The sequence below is a fragment of the Gastrolobium bilobum genome, unplaced genomic scaffold (assembly GCF_033153095.1).
Source record: "Gastrolobium bilobum isolate Gb01-03AN ecotype WA unplaced genomic scaffold, APGP_CSIRO_Gbil_v1 utg6009, whole genome shotgun sequence".
Taxonomy (NCBI): domain Eukaryota; kingdom Viridiplantae; phylum Streptophyta; class Magnoliopsida; order Fabales; family Fabaceae; genus Gastrolobium; species Gastrolobium bilobum.
In genome coordinates this window covers 144,301-162,850 of record NW_026897914.1, presented here as the reverse complement: position 1 = coordinate 162,850, position 18,550 = coordinate 144,301, and the positions used below count along the sequence as shown (strand labels likewise).

Here is an 18,550-nt window from a genome sequence, read left to right as displayed (position 1 = left end):
AATAAACCGGCCAGTTTTACTAAAACTGACCGATTTTACTAAAACCGGTGACTCGCCGAGTGCAAAATAAACAACATAAGGGAAGGAAAAATGGCAAAAAAAAATGGAATGGTGGCCGCTGGGGATGACTCGGTTGGCAATGGGGTCCTCCAGGGAAGCCACACGGTGGTATAGATGTCTTGCCAGAGATCTGGTCAGTGCAGAGGAGGCGGAGGCAATAAATAGACGAAGAAGAAGAAGAAGAATAAGCAGCTTAAACTTGTTGATACTTGAACTTGTTAAGGCCTTGGCCATTGTGGCAACTACGGCAAAGAAGAAGAAGTAGATAAAGAGACGATAGCTATTTTCAAAAAAAGAAAGAAAGAGAGATGATAGTTGTTTTCAAAAAAGAGACATAACGTGATAAAAACAAAATTGGGAATATGATGGGTTTGCTGTACGAGTGAGATAGCTGTTTCTTTCTCTTTACCAGTCAATGCTTTTGTACTTTGCATTTATTTTATTGTATTGGAAAATGAAATTGGCTGAATTACATTTATTGCATTGTTAAAGTGAAATGAGTAGTTTACTGTCAAATGGAACAACACTTTTGTAAAGCTACAACTTTTTGAAAAGTTTATTATATTAAATTGTATTTGAAATGTGATATTTTTTCTTTTGGAATACAAAATGTAATATTCATTAGGTTAATATTTTCTCATGTTACATGACAAAATATTTTTCTCTTACACACAATTCAAAGGTGGATTCCACTCTATACTTTTTCTTTCTCATCTATTCTTTCTCATCTTTCATCTATTTTGCGAGTGTAGAAGACAATGTTATTAGAACCGGACCAGTCATTGACCCGGCCAAGGTACCGGGTCACTGAGTCAATGGTTCAACCGCTGGGTCACTGGTTGAACCGCATGAACCAGATATATATATATATATATATATAAATTTATATTTTATACTTAATTATATAATAAATATTTTAAATGGTGTCAGCTAAACAATAACCTGATGTAGTTTAGTGGTATTTTCTATGTTGTATATCTTTAATGGAAGGGGTTCAAATCCTATTTGATGTAATTTTTGAATTAATTCTCTTAACTTAATAGTTATATAATAAATATATTAAATGATGTATTTTATTCAACTTGTGATGGTGGTCTAGTGGTATGAAGTGGCGTGCCTAACTCCAGTATGTCGGGTTCGAATCTCACATGCTGCGAAAAATATATTTTGTAGCTAATTTTAAAAACTCGATTTAATGAAAAAATCGGTACCGGTTCACCGGTTGAACCGCGGTTTATCACCGGGTCACATACTTAAGCGGTCCAATACCATAATCGGACCAGTTGATGGGCCGGTTACCGGGCCAATCGGTCAGAAAAGATTATCCCTATTCATTATTAATAAAGTTAGAATATTTATTTACCAAAAAAACAGAAAATATTTGAAATTGAAATTATTTGTATAAGTATTTAAATATATTTATAATTTTTTAATATAAATTATAAATTTATATATACTTACCTGGTCATGCGGTTCAACTAGTGACCCACTGGTTGAACCAGTGATCCACTAACCCAGTATCTCGACCAGGTTAATAACCAGGTCGAGTTTAACAACATTGGGTTCAACAAAGAAAGGTTAACCTGAATGCATAAGTCTCTCCATGTCTTAATTATTATTAGCGATCTGGCCTCCACATAAATAACATACTTAAATTATACTATACGTATAATATAAATATATTAATAAATTGAAATAATAATAATAATATATTAATATAATTGTGATGGAGTGGGTATGGCTGTTTAATCATTTATAATCATTCAATGTAAAATAATATATATATATATATATGTGTGTGTATTCATATTAATAATATTTTGATTAATAATATATACAAAAATAGATTAATAATACACTGAGAGTTTCAGATTAATATATATTAATAATAGTAATACCCATTGGAGATTAATACCTAATGGAGATCAGAATAAATAAAGATTGTTATTGGGTTTCCTTTGCTACAAAATATGTGTGTGAAAGAGAGACAACTACTCCTTCACGTTGGTGATAAATACAGAAAATAGAGTAAGAGAGATTGAAAGATGCTGGAGATCACAAAAGAATCTACAAGATAAGGTTCTGGCACAATCCAAGAGGTTATGTCGCCATAGACTTATCGGACAATTGGTGAAAAAGATAGATCAGGGCCAGACAATGGGTGAGAGAAATAGAACGAAACAAAGGTGACGATGTAGATCGATATTTTGGAGTGATGTAAGGTAGGGTTCAGAAATAAAAGGGGTAAAGTCTTTTCTACCCTTAAAATTAAAATATTAGACAATAATACCCTTAACATTAAAAAATTTCTCTTCCTTCATCAGTAGCGTTGAAATCACATAGCTATTCTTGCAAAGCACTGCTACAAATATCAGTCACTACTGCTGCAATATTAAAATTTATTGTTGTTGTGGTTTGTTGCAACTAAGTGTTGTTACGCACTACCGATGCGATATCGCACTTTATTGCGCCACTTTTTTCATCTATGCTTTATGCTACAACAAACAAGTATTATTTGTTATGTAGCCTCTTCAGACTTGAACCGACAACCTTAAAGTAACTACTATAATTCACTAGCACACTAGAATATAATCCCTGAGGTTCAAGTGTTTAATGTAAGAATAAACTATGGGTAGCCCTCCAAATCATCGAAAGAATGAGTTTACATAAGTTACAATGCCATACCTACAATATGATTTTTGTTAAGATAGACCTAGTAGATAACAAGAATAGAATTGTGTAGGGTGCAATTGCATTTTTCATGTTATATTCAAGCTTTTCTCTTCCAACAACTAATTTTTTTAACTCGAAATCCATTTTCCAGTTTTGGAAACTATTTGTTTGTGTTTTGAAGTTTTCTAATATGTAAATGAATGATTCTAGTTGTTACTATCCTTTATTGTGTCTTTTTTGGAGATACAATCGTTAATCCATATCGTTTGTCCAATAATGCAACTTGAATATGTTGTGACTCGACTCAACTCTTGTCATGGTTAGAACCAACTTTGTAAAACTAATTGTAACTCTTAATTTGATTTCTCATACGTATATCAATTAAATTCTATTCTTCATGATAGAGTGTTCTCCATCTCTTGAACATATTTTGTGAGTTTCAATACTTGAGATGTTGAAGTATCCTTGCTTAATATGTGAACATGGATGTTATGAACTTTATCAATTTTCTCATTTGAAGTAATTATCGTCGAGCTATCTATTTGATCTTTCGTATATTTATATCAAGAGTCTACAAGTAAGAACTCATGAAACAACTCTTAAAGCCCAATGGTAACACATTTTTAAGTGTATTTTCAAAATAGTTTGTTAATTAACAAAACTTAAGCACTCATCCAAGAGCTTTAAAGCTTACGTTATGGACTATAGTTATATTTTGTGCTCTTAGCCTTAAACAATGCTTATTTATAAGTGACTTGTATTTAGTGTTTGTTGTAGGCTTTACTACATCATCTAGTGTTGGGTCGACTTGTGACACGACACCTCAAAATGAATGTTGTGTCGACCCATGACGTGTCACGGGTTGACACACAGATATGTGTTAACCCACAAATTCATTAAGGATTTTTTAGTAATTATACATGAGAATCATAAAATCCTATCTTTCAATTAGTGTTAGGTTTTTCTATCTTCTTTTTATGTTGTGGCTGCTGTCTCTCATCTCCCTCACTCTTCTTTACTCTTTTCTTCTCTATTCTTCCTTTTCACGAATGCACTCTATCTTATTCTTCTTGTAATCACTTTTTCTTTCTCCTAGTTTATTATTTTTATTCTTAAATCACATTATTAAGGTGTTCTATGCCTTTTTTAGCTTTTCTAAATTCTACGAATGATAGAATATTGGAAATTTTAATCAATAATTTATAGGTAGATAAGATGTTTTGTTTTGGGAAACATATTTTGAACATTTTATGTTTTAAAGATTCAACCATGCACAATCTCAACCATTTTGTAATTGCATATACATGTTATAGATGTGAAAATCGGGCTTCAACTCGTCCTCTACCGAGCCATTTACCAACTATTTATCGAACCATTGGAGAGAATTATAATGAAAGGATTTTTTTACCTTCAATTATATATGAAACTTTGAAAGTTATGGTTTCCCAGTACGATGCCACTAGCTTACCCAGCAAAAGGTCAAGAGAAATATGTGTTATGTTATCAAAATGGAATTATAAGGATGATTTATTGCCATGTGAACTAGGGGTGTATTTTTGCTTCTTTTAGTTTGTTCACATCCTCCTAATTTCTTGAAATTTCATGTAATGTTTTTTTTTTTGTCAAGTTAAATATTTTAGCTCTATAACAAAGAAAATGTGTTTCAATTTACCTTAGTCTTTATAGGTTGTTAGCAAGGAAATCTGGAAGATTCTGATTGAGGAGGCAATTATTAGTCTGACCTTTGTCAAGGAATTTTCTGCTGCAATTGAAGCCAAGAAGGTGGCCGCATAAGAAGTCGAAAGGGCTAAATTTGTTGTGAAAAAAGCTGGGCAAGACAATAGAAGTGTTGTAATTAGAGCACAAGTAAGGAGAACTTCTTAATGCTTTGACAGATTTATTGCTTTGGTGTTTGGTACAAGTTTTTGCAATTTTTTCCAATGTGACTTATATACAACGAAAACAATAATATTTGTTGGGTTAGACTATACTGCCATTATTCTAGCTATTTCTTGTTCTTAAACCTAACCTGAAAACTAATGGAAAAATGATGATTTTTTTTGTTCTCCCAGTCATGATTTGGGTTCTTTGAAAACAAATAACAAGTTACCTACCTTGTTCATTAAACTTCCTGTCAAGTTTAGTGTGGGACTTTAAATTAAGTAGTATATATAGTTTGTTACTTCCACTTTTGCATATTAGACATTTAGTGATCTACATTACATATTAAACCACTTATGCCAGTTTAGTTAGTGTTCCAAAATTTTATCCCCCCTGCTTTGATATTGAAGTTGCTCTTTTTTACAAGTTTAAACTTATAAAGCATTATGGATAACTACATGTGTCTTTAATTGTTTAAAGCCTACTAGACTTTGAAACTTCAATTGTAAAAGTGAAGGAAAGTATCAAATATGTGAGGGGTTCACGAACTAGGATATAAATTTTTGGAATGTGTCACTTATAGTTCATTTGTTTCTACGAAGTGTTTAAGACAATATGTTCCTACTAGGTAGAGTTCTACACTTATCATGTTTAATAATGTTTTGTATTATAAACATGCTTTATGCATCTTAGATTGAGTGGTTCCAACAACAATTGCAACCCATTTACAAAAGAATGGGAAAGGATCGGAAAGATCAACATGTTTTTGATGATTTTTTATGATGTTAAATGTATATTTTCTCGCACCAAGTATGCAATAGCAAATCTGTACTTTCATTTGGTTACCCAATGGATTGCAAAGTGATGGTGGTTACACGAGGGAGATGGCTTCAAAGATGTTCAATAAATTCAATAAGTATTGGTCTAAATATAGAATCATTTTGGCCATAGTATGCATTTTGGATCCTAGTTATAGGATGAATTTTATTGAACTGTGTTATGAAAAGCTCTTTGGTGAAACTTCTACTATCCAAGAAACTAAAAAGGTGAAGTGGTAGTTGTCCAAAATGTTTAATAAGCATGCGACCCTTCTTCAATAAGTTCCTCAATGAAACACACAGGATGTGCAACCATTGACCTTACTTGTCTTTATTCTCAGAGGTTTCTAATGATGTCTTAAGTGTAAGTTGATATTTTTTTATCATTTTCTATTTTATTTGTTGCTTTGATTCTTTTCTGACTTTCACTTAAATTCATTTGTGTTTTGGTTTTTTATTTAATTTTATTAGGAATTCATGTCTTTTAATGAGGTCATTGTCCCCTTAAAGTCATAACTTGAGCTATATATAGAGGAGTCAAGACTTGATGCAAAGCTCAAATTGGATGCATTGGCATATTGAAAAGGTAAACAATTCAGGTATTCACAAGTTATTGCAATGACTAGATATATTTTTGGTATACCCATCTCTGATATTGCTTTTTAAAGTGTTTTTAGTGTTAGGGAAAGTATTCTTGACCAAAATTGAAGTTCTCTCACACATGATGTAATGAAGGCTTTAATTTGCACTAGAGATTGGCTGTTTGATGCCATTGTTAATGCTTTTGCCTTATTTACATTGTGGATGATTTTTTGGAGATATAATTTCTTACTCTAACTATTTTTAATATTTGTTTTACATTAGATAATGAAACTAATACTTGTTGATGATTTAACTGAATACATAATGGAGGATTGTGCGGTGGATTAATAAAGAAATCAACCTGGTTCACAAACTAGTAATTGTTTTAAGGAATTTGAGATCAATTTAGAATGTTCATTGTATAATTTTATTTTGATGGGTTTATACTTTGTGCCAGCAATGAGGATGATTATGGTAATATGAAATTATGAGATTGATGTTATTTGTATATTCTCATTTGGATTATTTATGAGATTGTTGATGTTTTTTTATAAGGTCGATGACAATTTGTGCTAAGTTAGATGGAATTTTTGGGACTTTAGTGAATGTTATTTTTATTTTTATTTTAAATGCTTGACCATTTTATCGTTTACTTGCATAGAAATTTTATAGTTTGCTTGTCCATTTAAGGTTTTTTTTTTTAAATAAATTTTTAATTTTTGTTGTTGTGTCATGTTGACCCGTAACATGTTGTAGGTCATGTTCAGGTTCGAGTTTTTGACATATGTTAATGAATATGTGTCATGTTCGGGTTGGTCGATTTCCTGTTATATTGTGTTGACCCGTATTGCCACCCCTAACAAAACGAAATTTCCCTTTTGTTGTCGTTTGCAAGGAAAAACAAAAAACAAAAGTGGTTTTGCTTTTTGAGAAAAATGATCTCAGCCTTTGGATACAAACCATATAGACATTTTGCCTGAATCCTAACCCAAAAAAAAAATAAACAAGAAGAGGATAATAGAGAAGGGGTTCATACATTTTTGTTCAGAAAAGAAATAAAAAGATGATGAGAAGAAACGACTATACTAGATAAGAAAATATCTATATAAAAGAGGACAAGACTTGGCTCTGGTTAAAGGATCTCACTAGTCACTAGGATTATTTCATTGGGTTCATCTAAGAAGACATACATTGATATTATATACTTCATGTTGAAAATATCACAGTCAATCACACACAATTGAATAGAAACGAGAAAAAAGGGAGAAAATTAGGAGACATAAATTATTTGTGTTCACCTTAGTATAAGGCTTTGTCTTGCAATGTCTTTTTCACTATTTTCTCCTCACAATACTTTTTGCAATCACTATCTTACAAGAGAATATAAATAGGCGTAGAAATCCTAAGTTGCATTAGCTATTAATAGGTCGAGTCCTGTCCAAATTAATAAAAGATGCTCAAGGCCCAAAATAATGCAAAACATTTTCGTTTCTACGATGTCTCTCCATTTTTCTAGGTTTGCTTTTGTCACCCCCTTATTCAGAATAAAAACATATGAATTCCCCATCTTTCGAATCAAATGAGCATTTAAGGAATTAAGTATTGTGTATTCTTAGATAGTCAAAGATTTCTTGCATGTCTAAAGCCTCTAATTTGACCAACATGTCATCGATATATACTTTGACATTGCTGCTAATTTGTTAAAGAATTTTTTTTCATGACCTAACAATATGTTTCACTCGCATTTTTTAAATACAAATGTAGCTTTCTTCTCATCTATGGGATGCATTTTGGGGTCTATAGCATGCATTTCAAGCTCATTTAGGGTTTACAATGAGATTACATATTGTCTATCTAATTGAGAAATTTGATAATCAAAGTCGCAACTATTAGCGTGGACAGAAGATTCAACTAGGTATGAACCCTTTAATAATTAAAAAAAGAAGAATTCTAAACTCAATTCTTTAGAACTCTTTACATAGTAACATGCTTATTTAGTTTGAATAATTAAAAAAAAAATAGAAATGTATATTATAAAAATATATAATTCTACGTACACATTATATGCATCACCTAACATCAATAAGATCAACTAACTATCAAATCTATTTAACTGATAATTTGACTATGATTAACCGCCAATTTAAAAGGAAATATATCAAGGTTTATGATTAACTCTAAATAATTATAAGCAATTAAATATATTTCAGAAAGTAATAATTTTCTCCAACAATAACTTTTTGATAAAATTATGAGATGTTTGTGAAGAATGCGTAAATTGATTATAACCTAGGAATAATTATTTTAAAAAGCTTCCGCATTTTGATTATAATCATTACAACTTGAGATTTTTGTCAAGTTTTTTTTTTTTTTAGTAATTTACTATATTAAAGAGGTTTTTTTTTTTGACACAATTCAAAAGACACATATTGTGTTAAAATTATTTGTATTTAACGTATTCTAATATAAAACTGATTTCATTATTATCGATTATAAAGAAAATCAATTATAATTATAATCAGTTATTGAAATAATATTTTTCCCAACTAATTCAAACACATTATCTGAACTATATGTATATAGGAAAAGTATCAGTCATATTAAAGGATGTAAAATATGTCAATTTAAGCGAGAGAAATAGATAGATAATATGAGAAAGAAAGTGGATAAAAATAAAAATAAAAGTGTGAGTCCTACCTCTTTGTGAGAGTGAAATGATACAAGTTATATCATTTTAAAGGACAAACATTTTTCCTATGTATATTACTAGTTCAATATATTTGATTGTGGACTAATCAAAGTGATGTGTACGAAAATTGTTTACAAATAATAATATTTTATCATTTTTTGTTTCTATACAGGGTTTCCTTTTTCTACATTGAACGTAGATAACTTATCTACATTGAGCTCAAAACGACGTCATTTTGAGGCAAAAATCAATGTATTTTTGTAATTATAATTTATTTCAGGATTATAATAGTTTATTCCATCAATAATTTTTTAATTTTTTAACCCAAAATGACATTATTTTGAGAACAAATATAAATAACTTATCTACATTCACTTTAGAAACATTAAAGACATCTGTATATCAATTAATGTGCAATGTCTTAAAGAACTCAACTAATCTGATTTTGATTTTGAATATCTTCATCCTTCGTAACGACTCCCAAAAATTGAACTTATTATCTTTTGGATATGACAAATCGTAAGATCTAATTGAGCTATTACTAATATAACTTGTATATTTTACAAAATTTAACTCGTATATATATATATATATATATATATATATATATATATATATATATATATATATATATATATATATATAGTTAAATTTTGTAAAATATACCGAAGAGTTATATTAGTAATGGCTCAATTATATATATATATATATGTAAAATCATTTTTGGAGCCGCTTTATGTATAACAACAACATGTGTATGGTTATGATTCCTCACAATTAATGCTTTTATTCTATATATAGTTATGATTCATCGTATGTAATGTTTTTTTTTTTATAACAATGTTTTCAAGTGTATATATGACAAGTATTTGATTGCTGCACGTACACCAGCTACAGAAATATAAACCTCATATATATATATATATATATGGGTAAAGTTGTTAAAATCGAGATTTTAAGTAAAATCAGAAGGAGATTAAAAAATAGTAAAACGTAGAATCGTAATGTAAAAAAATCGTAAAAACGTGAAAGCGTTTGAAATATTGGTAAAATTATTTTGATAAAAAAAATCGTAAAAACGTAAAATCGTAGTGATAAATCGAGATTTTAACAACTATGTATATGAGGTTTAATTTTCTCATGTTACATCAGAATTGAATTCTCATATTATGACTCAACTAGTGGTAGGCCCCGCATTTATTAAAAAAAAGAAAAGACAAATTTTATACGCTAATCAAAAGGTCACAATATGATAATTGAATCTCATACAACATGAGAAAATATTTTTCTTATATATATATATATATATATATATATATATATATATATATATATATATATATATATATATATATATATATATATATATATATATATATATATATATATATATATATATAATATATATATATATATATATATATATATATATATATATATATATATATATATATATATATATATATATATATATATATATATATATATATATATATATATATATATATATATATATATATATATATATATATATATATATATATATATATATATATATATATATATATATATATATATATATATATATATATATATATATATATATATATATATATATATATATATATATATATATATATATATATATATATATATATATATATATATATATATATATATATATATATATATATATATATATATATATATATATATATATATATATATATATATATATATATATATATATATATATATATATATATATATATATATATATATATATATATATATATATATATATATATATATATATATATATATATATATATATATATATATATATATATATATATATATATATATATATATATATATATATATATATATATATATATATATATATATATATATATATATATATATATGGGGCAGGGTCATCTTACACCGGTGTAAGAATAAAAAGTCTTACACCAAATCTTAACCATTGATTTTGTGCATCTAACGGTTAAGATTTATTAGATTCCACTCATTAATTAATTTTTAATTCCCAATAAATCTCAACCATTAGATGCACGGAAATCAACGATTAAGATTTGGTGTAAAATTTATTATTCTTACACCAGTGTAAGTTGATCCTATCCCTATATATATATATATATATATATATATATATATATATATATATATATAAATATTTGGACAAGAAAAAAGTAGCATGGAAGCTAGGATTGGGCTTGGACTGTTGTCGGTAGTCCACGCCCACGCACGCCCAACAGCACTCTGAATTAGAGTTTTAAGGGGTTATTTAACAGTTGCTAGGGTTTTACATTTTTCCTTCTGTGTTAGAAGCCGCTATTACGATTCTAAGCTGCAGATTTTAGAGTCGGGAAGCAATGGATTCGTACTCAAATACCTCGTCTGGATCGTCACCTCAATTATCGGCGCAGGATCTCAAAAACCAGTTGAAGAGTCAACTTGCCTTGGAGTATGCTCAACAATTTCTTGAGGTATCCGTTTCCCCCCCGTTTTAACGGTTTTATTTGATGATTCTTTCTCTCTACATTTTCATTTTCCTTGGTTACATGCTCATGGGGTTGGGTTTGCTAGAACTAATCTGACTCATAACTTATTACCCCAAAGTTATTGCTGATTAGGACGAAAAGGTTGTTTTCTGTTAGTTGAGTGTAATGCAGTTTTCTCAATCAACGTAGTTTGAGTATAAGAAGGAATTGGAAATAATGTAAACTTATTTACATAACGGAATATAATTTTGTGACTGAGTAGGTTCCTTTTTATTTTTTATTTTTTCAGTGTGTTCTGTTTTTTGTTTTTTTTTTTATACTTTTCTTCTGTTCTAATATGTGTTTATGTTTGTTGAGTAAATGTAAGTATGAGAGAGAGAGAGAGAGAGAGAGAGAGAGAGGAGGAGGAGGAGGAGGAGAAAGAGAGAAGAGATCAGAAAAAGTTTCTGAGTGAGAACTGTGTTATTGACTGAAGATTAAAATGATTACAGTGTTCCCCAGCTCAGCAAAACTAACTTCTAACAGAACCCTGAGCTGAGAAACTAAATCACAAAACAGAGAGTTGCCTATCGTAGTATATAGAGAAAGCATAATAATACAGAGTAAATCCTATACTCTATTATTTTTTGCATTATTAGTACCAATTATTATTAGAAAACAAGTAACGGGACCACATTAAACAAAAGACCAAACTATATAGAAAACTGTTTGATCAGTTCAGTTCTATGAAGCATCGACACTTCAAAAACTTGACTTGTCGTGTCCGATACTTCCCGACACTCTCCGACACTCCCCGACACTCCAACACGCGTTGTAGAGATTCAAAAAAGTTCAAAGATTGCGTTGTGTTGCGTTTTTAGTTCCAAGTATTAGATTCGTTGAATTATGATTACTATTTTATTGAGTTTAATATAAATATTTGAAATATCTTATGTTTCTTTGCAAACTTGATGGGTATTATAAGTTTAACTTCATTTTTTTGTTAAATTATTGAGTATTAAATATAATATATATTACATAAATTAAAAATAATATTTAATATCAAAACGTGTCGAAATCTAATATTTTTTTTAGATTTAACGTGTCGGAGTGTCGTGTCGTATCGTGTTAGCATCGGTGCTACATAAGTTCAGTTAATAGTTTTTTTTTTATGGTCGCCCTTGGTAAAGAGGAACACCAACTAAAGATTATGTAACTGGCAAATTGTCACACGGTCTCCAGGAGAGGAGAATTACTAACCTCGTTGATTTTTATTTTTTTTTCATTTTTGGCTGATGAAATATTTCCCCTTGTGACTTGAAGGTCAATGTTCAAATCTGAAAAATAGCCTTTTTGCAAAAATTCAAGAGTAAGGTTGCGTGCAATCAATCCTTATTCCTACCCTCGTAAGTTCGGGAGCCTTGTGCATCAAGATTTGTCTTTTTGGCTGATGAAATAGTAATAGTTTGTTAATGTATATCGTGAAGACTGAAAATTCACTTATGTATGTCATTGGGAGATTGATCTCATCATATAGAAAGAGATGCAATTACATTTAGTCATTGATGTGTTTCTTGTTCATGAATCCTTATTGCTGATAAGCACCGGATAATTGATGCTTTCAAATATTGAAAAGTCTCACGGTGCATTTGATTCTCCCTACCCTTTTAATGTTTTTCCCCAGCCACTTATAAATTTTAGCAAAATATCTTATCAGACAAATGAATCATCTTAACCAGGGTGAGATAGTAAGACCATTCCATACTTGTGCTGGGGCGGGGCAATGCTGGGGGTATGAGAAGAACTGATAAACGTTAGGGGATAAATTGAGTACAGATTTTGTACGGTGTGTCTTAATTGCTAGTTGCTACAGTTTCACTTACCTTCTAATTGCCATTTATTTTGCAGACAGTGAGAGGAAAGTGTTTTGAGAAGTGTATCACAAAACCAGGTTCAAGTCTCAGTGGGAGTGAAAGCAGTTGCATCTCTAGGTGCGTAGACCGATATATTGAGGCCACAGGCATAATTAGCAAAGCGTTATTTAGTGGTTCACAATGAAGTGGACAACCTCCTCGGAAATTCTTAAAATTGCTTAACTTTTGAGAACGAATTGGCGTTGGAGATTATGTGTTCTCCGTGTTTTTTCTTTTTTGTCGTCTTTAGAAAACAATTGTGTATGCCCCGTGAGATTCACGGTTATTTTAACTGTTTTTCCCCCTTAATACTTATCTGTTTTTATTACAACTCTTTATGTATTTATGTTCTAATTAGAAAGGAGCCAAAAAGAAGAAGAAGAAAAATAATTACTGGCTTGAGATCCGTCTTATAAGCTAATATTTAATCATTTATGGAAGTATTATTTTCATTCATAAAATATGTTGTGTGAAGATGCTGGAGGAAGTTCAATGCGCGTTTGAAAACTTTCACATATATGCAACAGGTTATATTTGATTTCACTTGCCGCTTATTAATTATATACATTATTTTGACGTCAACAAAGCCAAAAGAGAAAGAATGAATAATTGACTCTCACCCATCTCTATCATCGTTTCAAAATCTACGACAAAAAGTCGGAAGATTTTATGAACTAAGACCAAATCTTAATCTCTTCATGAGTTATTTGTCATCTTTGAATGACTGAAAGCATACGGGCTTCAATTTCTTTCACGAGAGGAGGATGAGAATGGTTGTCCAATAAGCTTAAAAGCAAGATTATGGAGATTAGAAGTCGATGAACCATAATTTATCAACCATTTCTCTAGCACTAATTACTATTTTTCTTGCAGAGAATAAAATAGTGGGAATTCATCCATAGCACAAAGAACTTAGAATTCATCCATAGTAAGACTTCGTTGGTAGCTATGTGATTTGGTTCTTCGAATGAGTAAGAAATGAGGGTGCTTGAAGTCCTCAAAACACAGCACATATCCTTAAGAGAAAAAAAGACAAAGGAGAGTTGTTCAAGTCCATACGTCAGACAATTAGGGTGCGCATGATAACTTTTTCAGAATCAATTTTTTTTTTTTAATTTCTGTTCCCGATAACAGAAATGGATAGAAAATTCGTTTGGTAAAATCGGTTTATTTTTTTGTTCCCGGGATGAACCAGTTTAATTTTGTGCGGGGGAATAGAAAAAAGAATCAGAAAATTTCTACTTTTTTGTTCACGGGCATAAAATGAGAAACACGTATCTCTCTCAATCACTCTCCACCTCTACCACCATCACCATCACCACCATCATCCCGACACGACCACCGCCACCATTGTCGCCGCCATCGTCGTACCATTAGTGTCGTCGCCACCTCCCCCACCACCATGATGCCACCACCACCATCATCACCACCTTCACCCATCACTGCCACCACAATTACCACCGCCACTATCACTGTCACCACCAACGCCATCGCCACTATCGCCATCACCACGTCACTGCCACCTCCACCATTGTCACCACTACCACAACTACGATGCCACCACTACCATTGTCGCAACCACTATCATCTCCGCTGCCACCGCCAACCACCATTGTCGCAGCCACTGCCGTCACCTCCACCACCACCATCCCCACCACTACCACTGCCACCGCCATCATTACCACCGCCATCGCCACAGCTACTGCCATCACAACCACCACCACTATCATCACCACGTCACTGCCACCACCACTACCGTACCCTGTCGCCACCGCCACCACTACCGTACCGCTGCCGCTACCACCACCACCGTGCCACCTCTCATTGCCACCACCACCACAACCACACCATATGAAAAGGAAAGTGATGATCCAAATTTTTTTATATTTAATAGGAATTATTTTTTATTATATTAATTGTGTTACCAAACATAATTCTCATTGTCGAAATAAAAGTAAAATATGTTATCAAACACAATTTTTTTTTCCTTAAAAACTATTCCAAGGCACAAAAATAGAAAATAATTGTTTCTTTTAAAATCAATGTTAAGAAATAAAATAGTTGTCATGCACACCCTTAACACATGAGAAATACAAGAACCAAACCAATAAAGGTCGTGTTTGTTCAAATTTGATCCAATATGACCTATTAACCCGAATTAAACCAAACCAAAACAATTTAATTAGTTTAAATTAATTTTTTAGATTTATCGGGTCAAATGGGTGCAACCAAATTTGTGACTGATATTAAGGACACGCCAACTTTACTATGACATAACAAAGTGAAACCCATGTATATATATAAATCAATTAATACGAAATACTAAAAACAAGTGTTCTTTTCCCTGCCGATTTAGAAGACAAAGCAGTGTACTAAAAGTAGGCCAGCTTGGCCAAAAAGGAACTTTATAACACAGGTGCCTTCTGTTTGGGTTCAAGAACAGGAGGATCAACTTCAATTCCCATATTTGCTGCAGTGCCCGCTATAATTCTCATAGCTGATTCGATACTCGAGCAATTCAAGTCCGGCAACTTTTCAGTAGCAATTGCACGCAATTGGTCAATTGTAACCTTTCCTACTTTTTCCGCCTTGGGGTCTTTTGAACCCTTTTCCGCCCCTACGTAGCAAATCAATATAATTTAGACAGTTTAAAACTTGAACACTGAAAAACACAATATGCTTGTGTAGAGTACTAAAACGCCTCATAGTTTATAAAATCAATAATCTTGACATATCTGTTGCATTTTGTTTACTTAGATCAAGTATGACAAAGCTAGATTATTCATTCAAAAACTGAATTTCAATTAAAAGATCACAGATTCGAATGCAGAAAACAATTTCTTTGCAAATTTGCAATGATAAGGCTGTGTACAAGAATTACTCCCATCCCATCCCACCCTTGCTAGTTGGATTTAATGGGAAATGATATTTTTACAATCGCCAACATCCCATATATAAAACCAATCAAGTGCATACTGTATAAATAAAATTTTACACATAGAAAGGCAAACTTAGTTCCATATGGGCAGATTTTAATGGCAATGCAGGGTTCAACACCCACTAAGAGCACCTTGTGGCCAAGACCAATTTTATTATTATTATAATCTCATTTGAGTATTGCTAATATAGCATTAACAGCCAATTAATATGACAAAGTGTACCCAGAAAGATAATAAAATGTGTTAAACAAACCAGTTCTTATGTAATAGGAGACAAATTACATGGCACGGCATTATACATTCCATTGGATTCAATGTAAACTATAAAATTTAAATCAGATCCCAATTGCTGAGATTATTACTCTCAGAAGTCAGAACATACAAGTATTTCCCTTGTTTACATCCAGCTTAAAATAATTGGAGATTGACATTCAAGGTAAACGGAAGCTAAAACAATTCATGCTTTTGATCCTTCAAATTTATACCTATTTTCAAATATTAATATGGATGTCGACCAAAATTTTTAACTTGGGCAATGTATTCCAATAAATGCAATATAGCAAGAAACTGAATTTGTTTGTGATTCATTAATTTCAAGCAGGTCAGAAATAAGTCTCTGTTCTGCACATATTGTTTGGCTCAGGCCCACTAATCATTGACCCAAACTAAGGGAGAAATCCTAGACTCCTTGGTGACTCCTAGGAGCCACCACATATATGCAGAGCCCTTAACCCTCATTCATTATGCAACACAGGTATCATTCTTACCTTACCTATCACCCTATTGAGTTGAGTGTCGAAATGCCTTGAAGGCATCACCCGACACCACCCCCATGTTACACCGAAGCACTTAGAGGCGCTTCTTGCAACAACCACTGTCAGGTCTATTCCATGAAAACTCAAATCAGAACAGTTTCCAAAATGGAAGCATCTCACCATGTAGCTGAATTAAATAATACTTACCCCCGAATTCAAGATTCTGTGATCCTTAATCACATTTGAGCTAGAAGAAACATGCTAATGACTAGGCACACAAGTTCAATTAAGATTTTATATACTTTGACAAAGATGATTCCTTCCGAAGCACCACACTGAAAATCATTGACACTATGCATAACAAATTACACTGCGAATAACATAACATCAAACACCTTGGAGACAATGAACGTTAAGAGAACATACCAGCAGCCTTAAGCAATAGAACCGAAGCAGGTGGAGTCTTCAATATGAAAGTAAAGCTTTTATCCTGCACAAGGGAAACAAACAAGTAAAACGACAGCGTATGTTAAAATAAATCAGAAGAAATTAATTTCAAGAGCAAAAAAGAAAAAAAAACAAAACATACATCAAAGACAGTGATTTCCACAGGAATAACATAACCAGGTTTATCAGCGGTTCTGGCATTGTAATCCTTACAGAAAGCCATAATATTGACACCTTTGGAACCAAGAGCAGGTCCAACAGGAGGAGCAGGTGTAGCCTTTCCAGCTTCAAGAGCCAGTTTTATAATTCCAACCACTGCCACCAAACAACCCAATAATTAAAACTTTGAAAAGATTCTAACTTTGGGGAAATGGGTTGAAATTGAGAGTTACCTTTCTTGGCCTTGCCACCGGGCTTAGGGGGGGCCATAGCAATGACATTGAAGCGCCTTGGAAGAGGGTTTTTGTTCTTAAGAAAAAGGAGAGAAATGTTAATTGGCTTTAAGGATGTGGAAAATATTGAAGAAGAAGATGAAGAATGCAATGATGGACAGGTGAAGAGACTTGACGCCATTGAAACTCCCCCAACAGAGCTTGGCTAAAGGGTGAGGTTCGGATAGAACGACTCTAAAGTCGAAACAATATCTAGTACGTAATTTTTATTTTTATTTTAGTTTTTTTATAGTGCTAAAGAAGCCCCCGGGAAAACTACTCAAATGCAATATGACAGTATTTTTATTTTAGTATTTTTATTTTCAATAAATCCGTCTGACACTTTTTTTATTTTTTAAATGGTAGATCCTATCACATATGTGTATACAACATAAGAGATCTTCTCTCTTATTGCATGAGATTAGAAGAGCTCTTAATTAAATATAAATTACAGAAAATCCTTTAATGGTTTCAGTTTCTTTTCTTTGTTGTGTGAGTCTTTAAACTTAATAAATCGTGTTATTACATTTGTATAACAATAACCTTGTATTTACACATTATTTCTAAGGGTGGCAATTTGTGTCCCGACCTACCAACCCGACCCGGACCCGACATGAAATTTTCGTGTATGAGTCAACTCGTTTAATAAATGGGTCGTGTTCGGGTTGGGAAAAAAATAACACGAAAAAATCGTGTCGGGTTACGGGTTAACTCGTGAACCCACGTTGACCCGTAAACCATGGTATAAAACGAAAAAGAATTCCTAGGTTTCAATTTACTCCAAGCTCCTGCGCCGCAGCTCTCTGGATATAGCATTGTTGCAGCAGCTAATTCTCTCACCTCACATTATCTTCACTT

General features: G+C 31.6%; 2 protein-coding genes across 2 annotated transcripts; one reads left to right on the top strand and one right to left on the bottom strand.

Moving 5' to 3' along the window:
* The first annotated feature begins 11,053 nt into the window (after positions 1-11,053).
* On the top strand, positions 11,054-13,522 carry LOC133311409 (mitochondrial import inner membrane translocase subunit Tim13). The gene is made up of 2 exons (XM_061512457.1): positions 11,054-11,213; positions 13,116-13,522. Exons 1-2 carry the CDS (start codon positions 11,100-11,102, stop codon positions 13,263-13,265), a joined length of 264 nt encoding a protein of 87 aa, XP_061368441.1. The 5' UTR covers positions 11,054-11,099; the 3' UTR covers positions 13,266-13,522.
* Positions 13,523-15,340: 1,818 nt separating this feature from the next.
* Positions 15,341-17,918, bottom strand: LOC133311406 (large ribosomal subunit protein uL11c). The gene is made up of 4 exons (XM_061512455.1): positions 17,654-17,918; positions 17,404-17,576; positions 17,241-17,304; positions 15,341-15,737 (listed from the first exon to the last, which is right to left on the bottom strand). The coding sequence occupies exons 1-4, from the start codon at positions 17,832-17,834 to the stop codon at positions 15,526-15,528; spliced, it is 630 nt and encodes a 209-aa protein (XP_061368439.1). The 5' UTR covers positions 17,835-17,918; the 3' UTR covers positions 15,341-15,525.
* Positions 17,919-18,550: the final 632 nt, after the last annotated feature.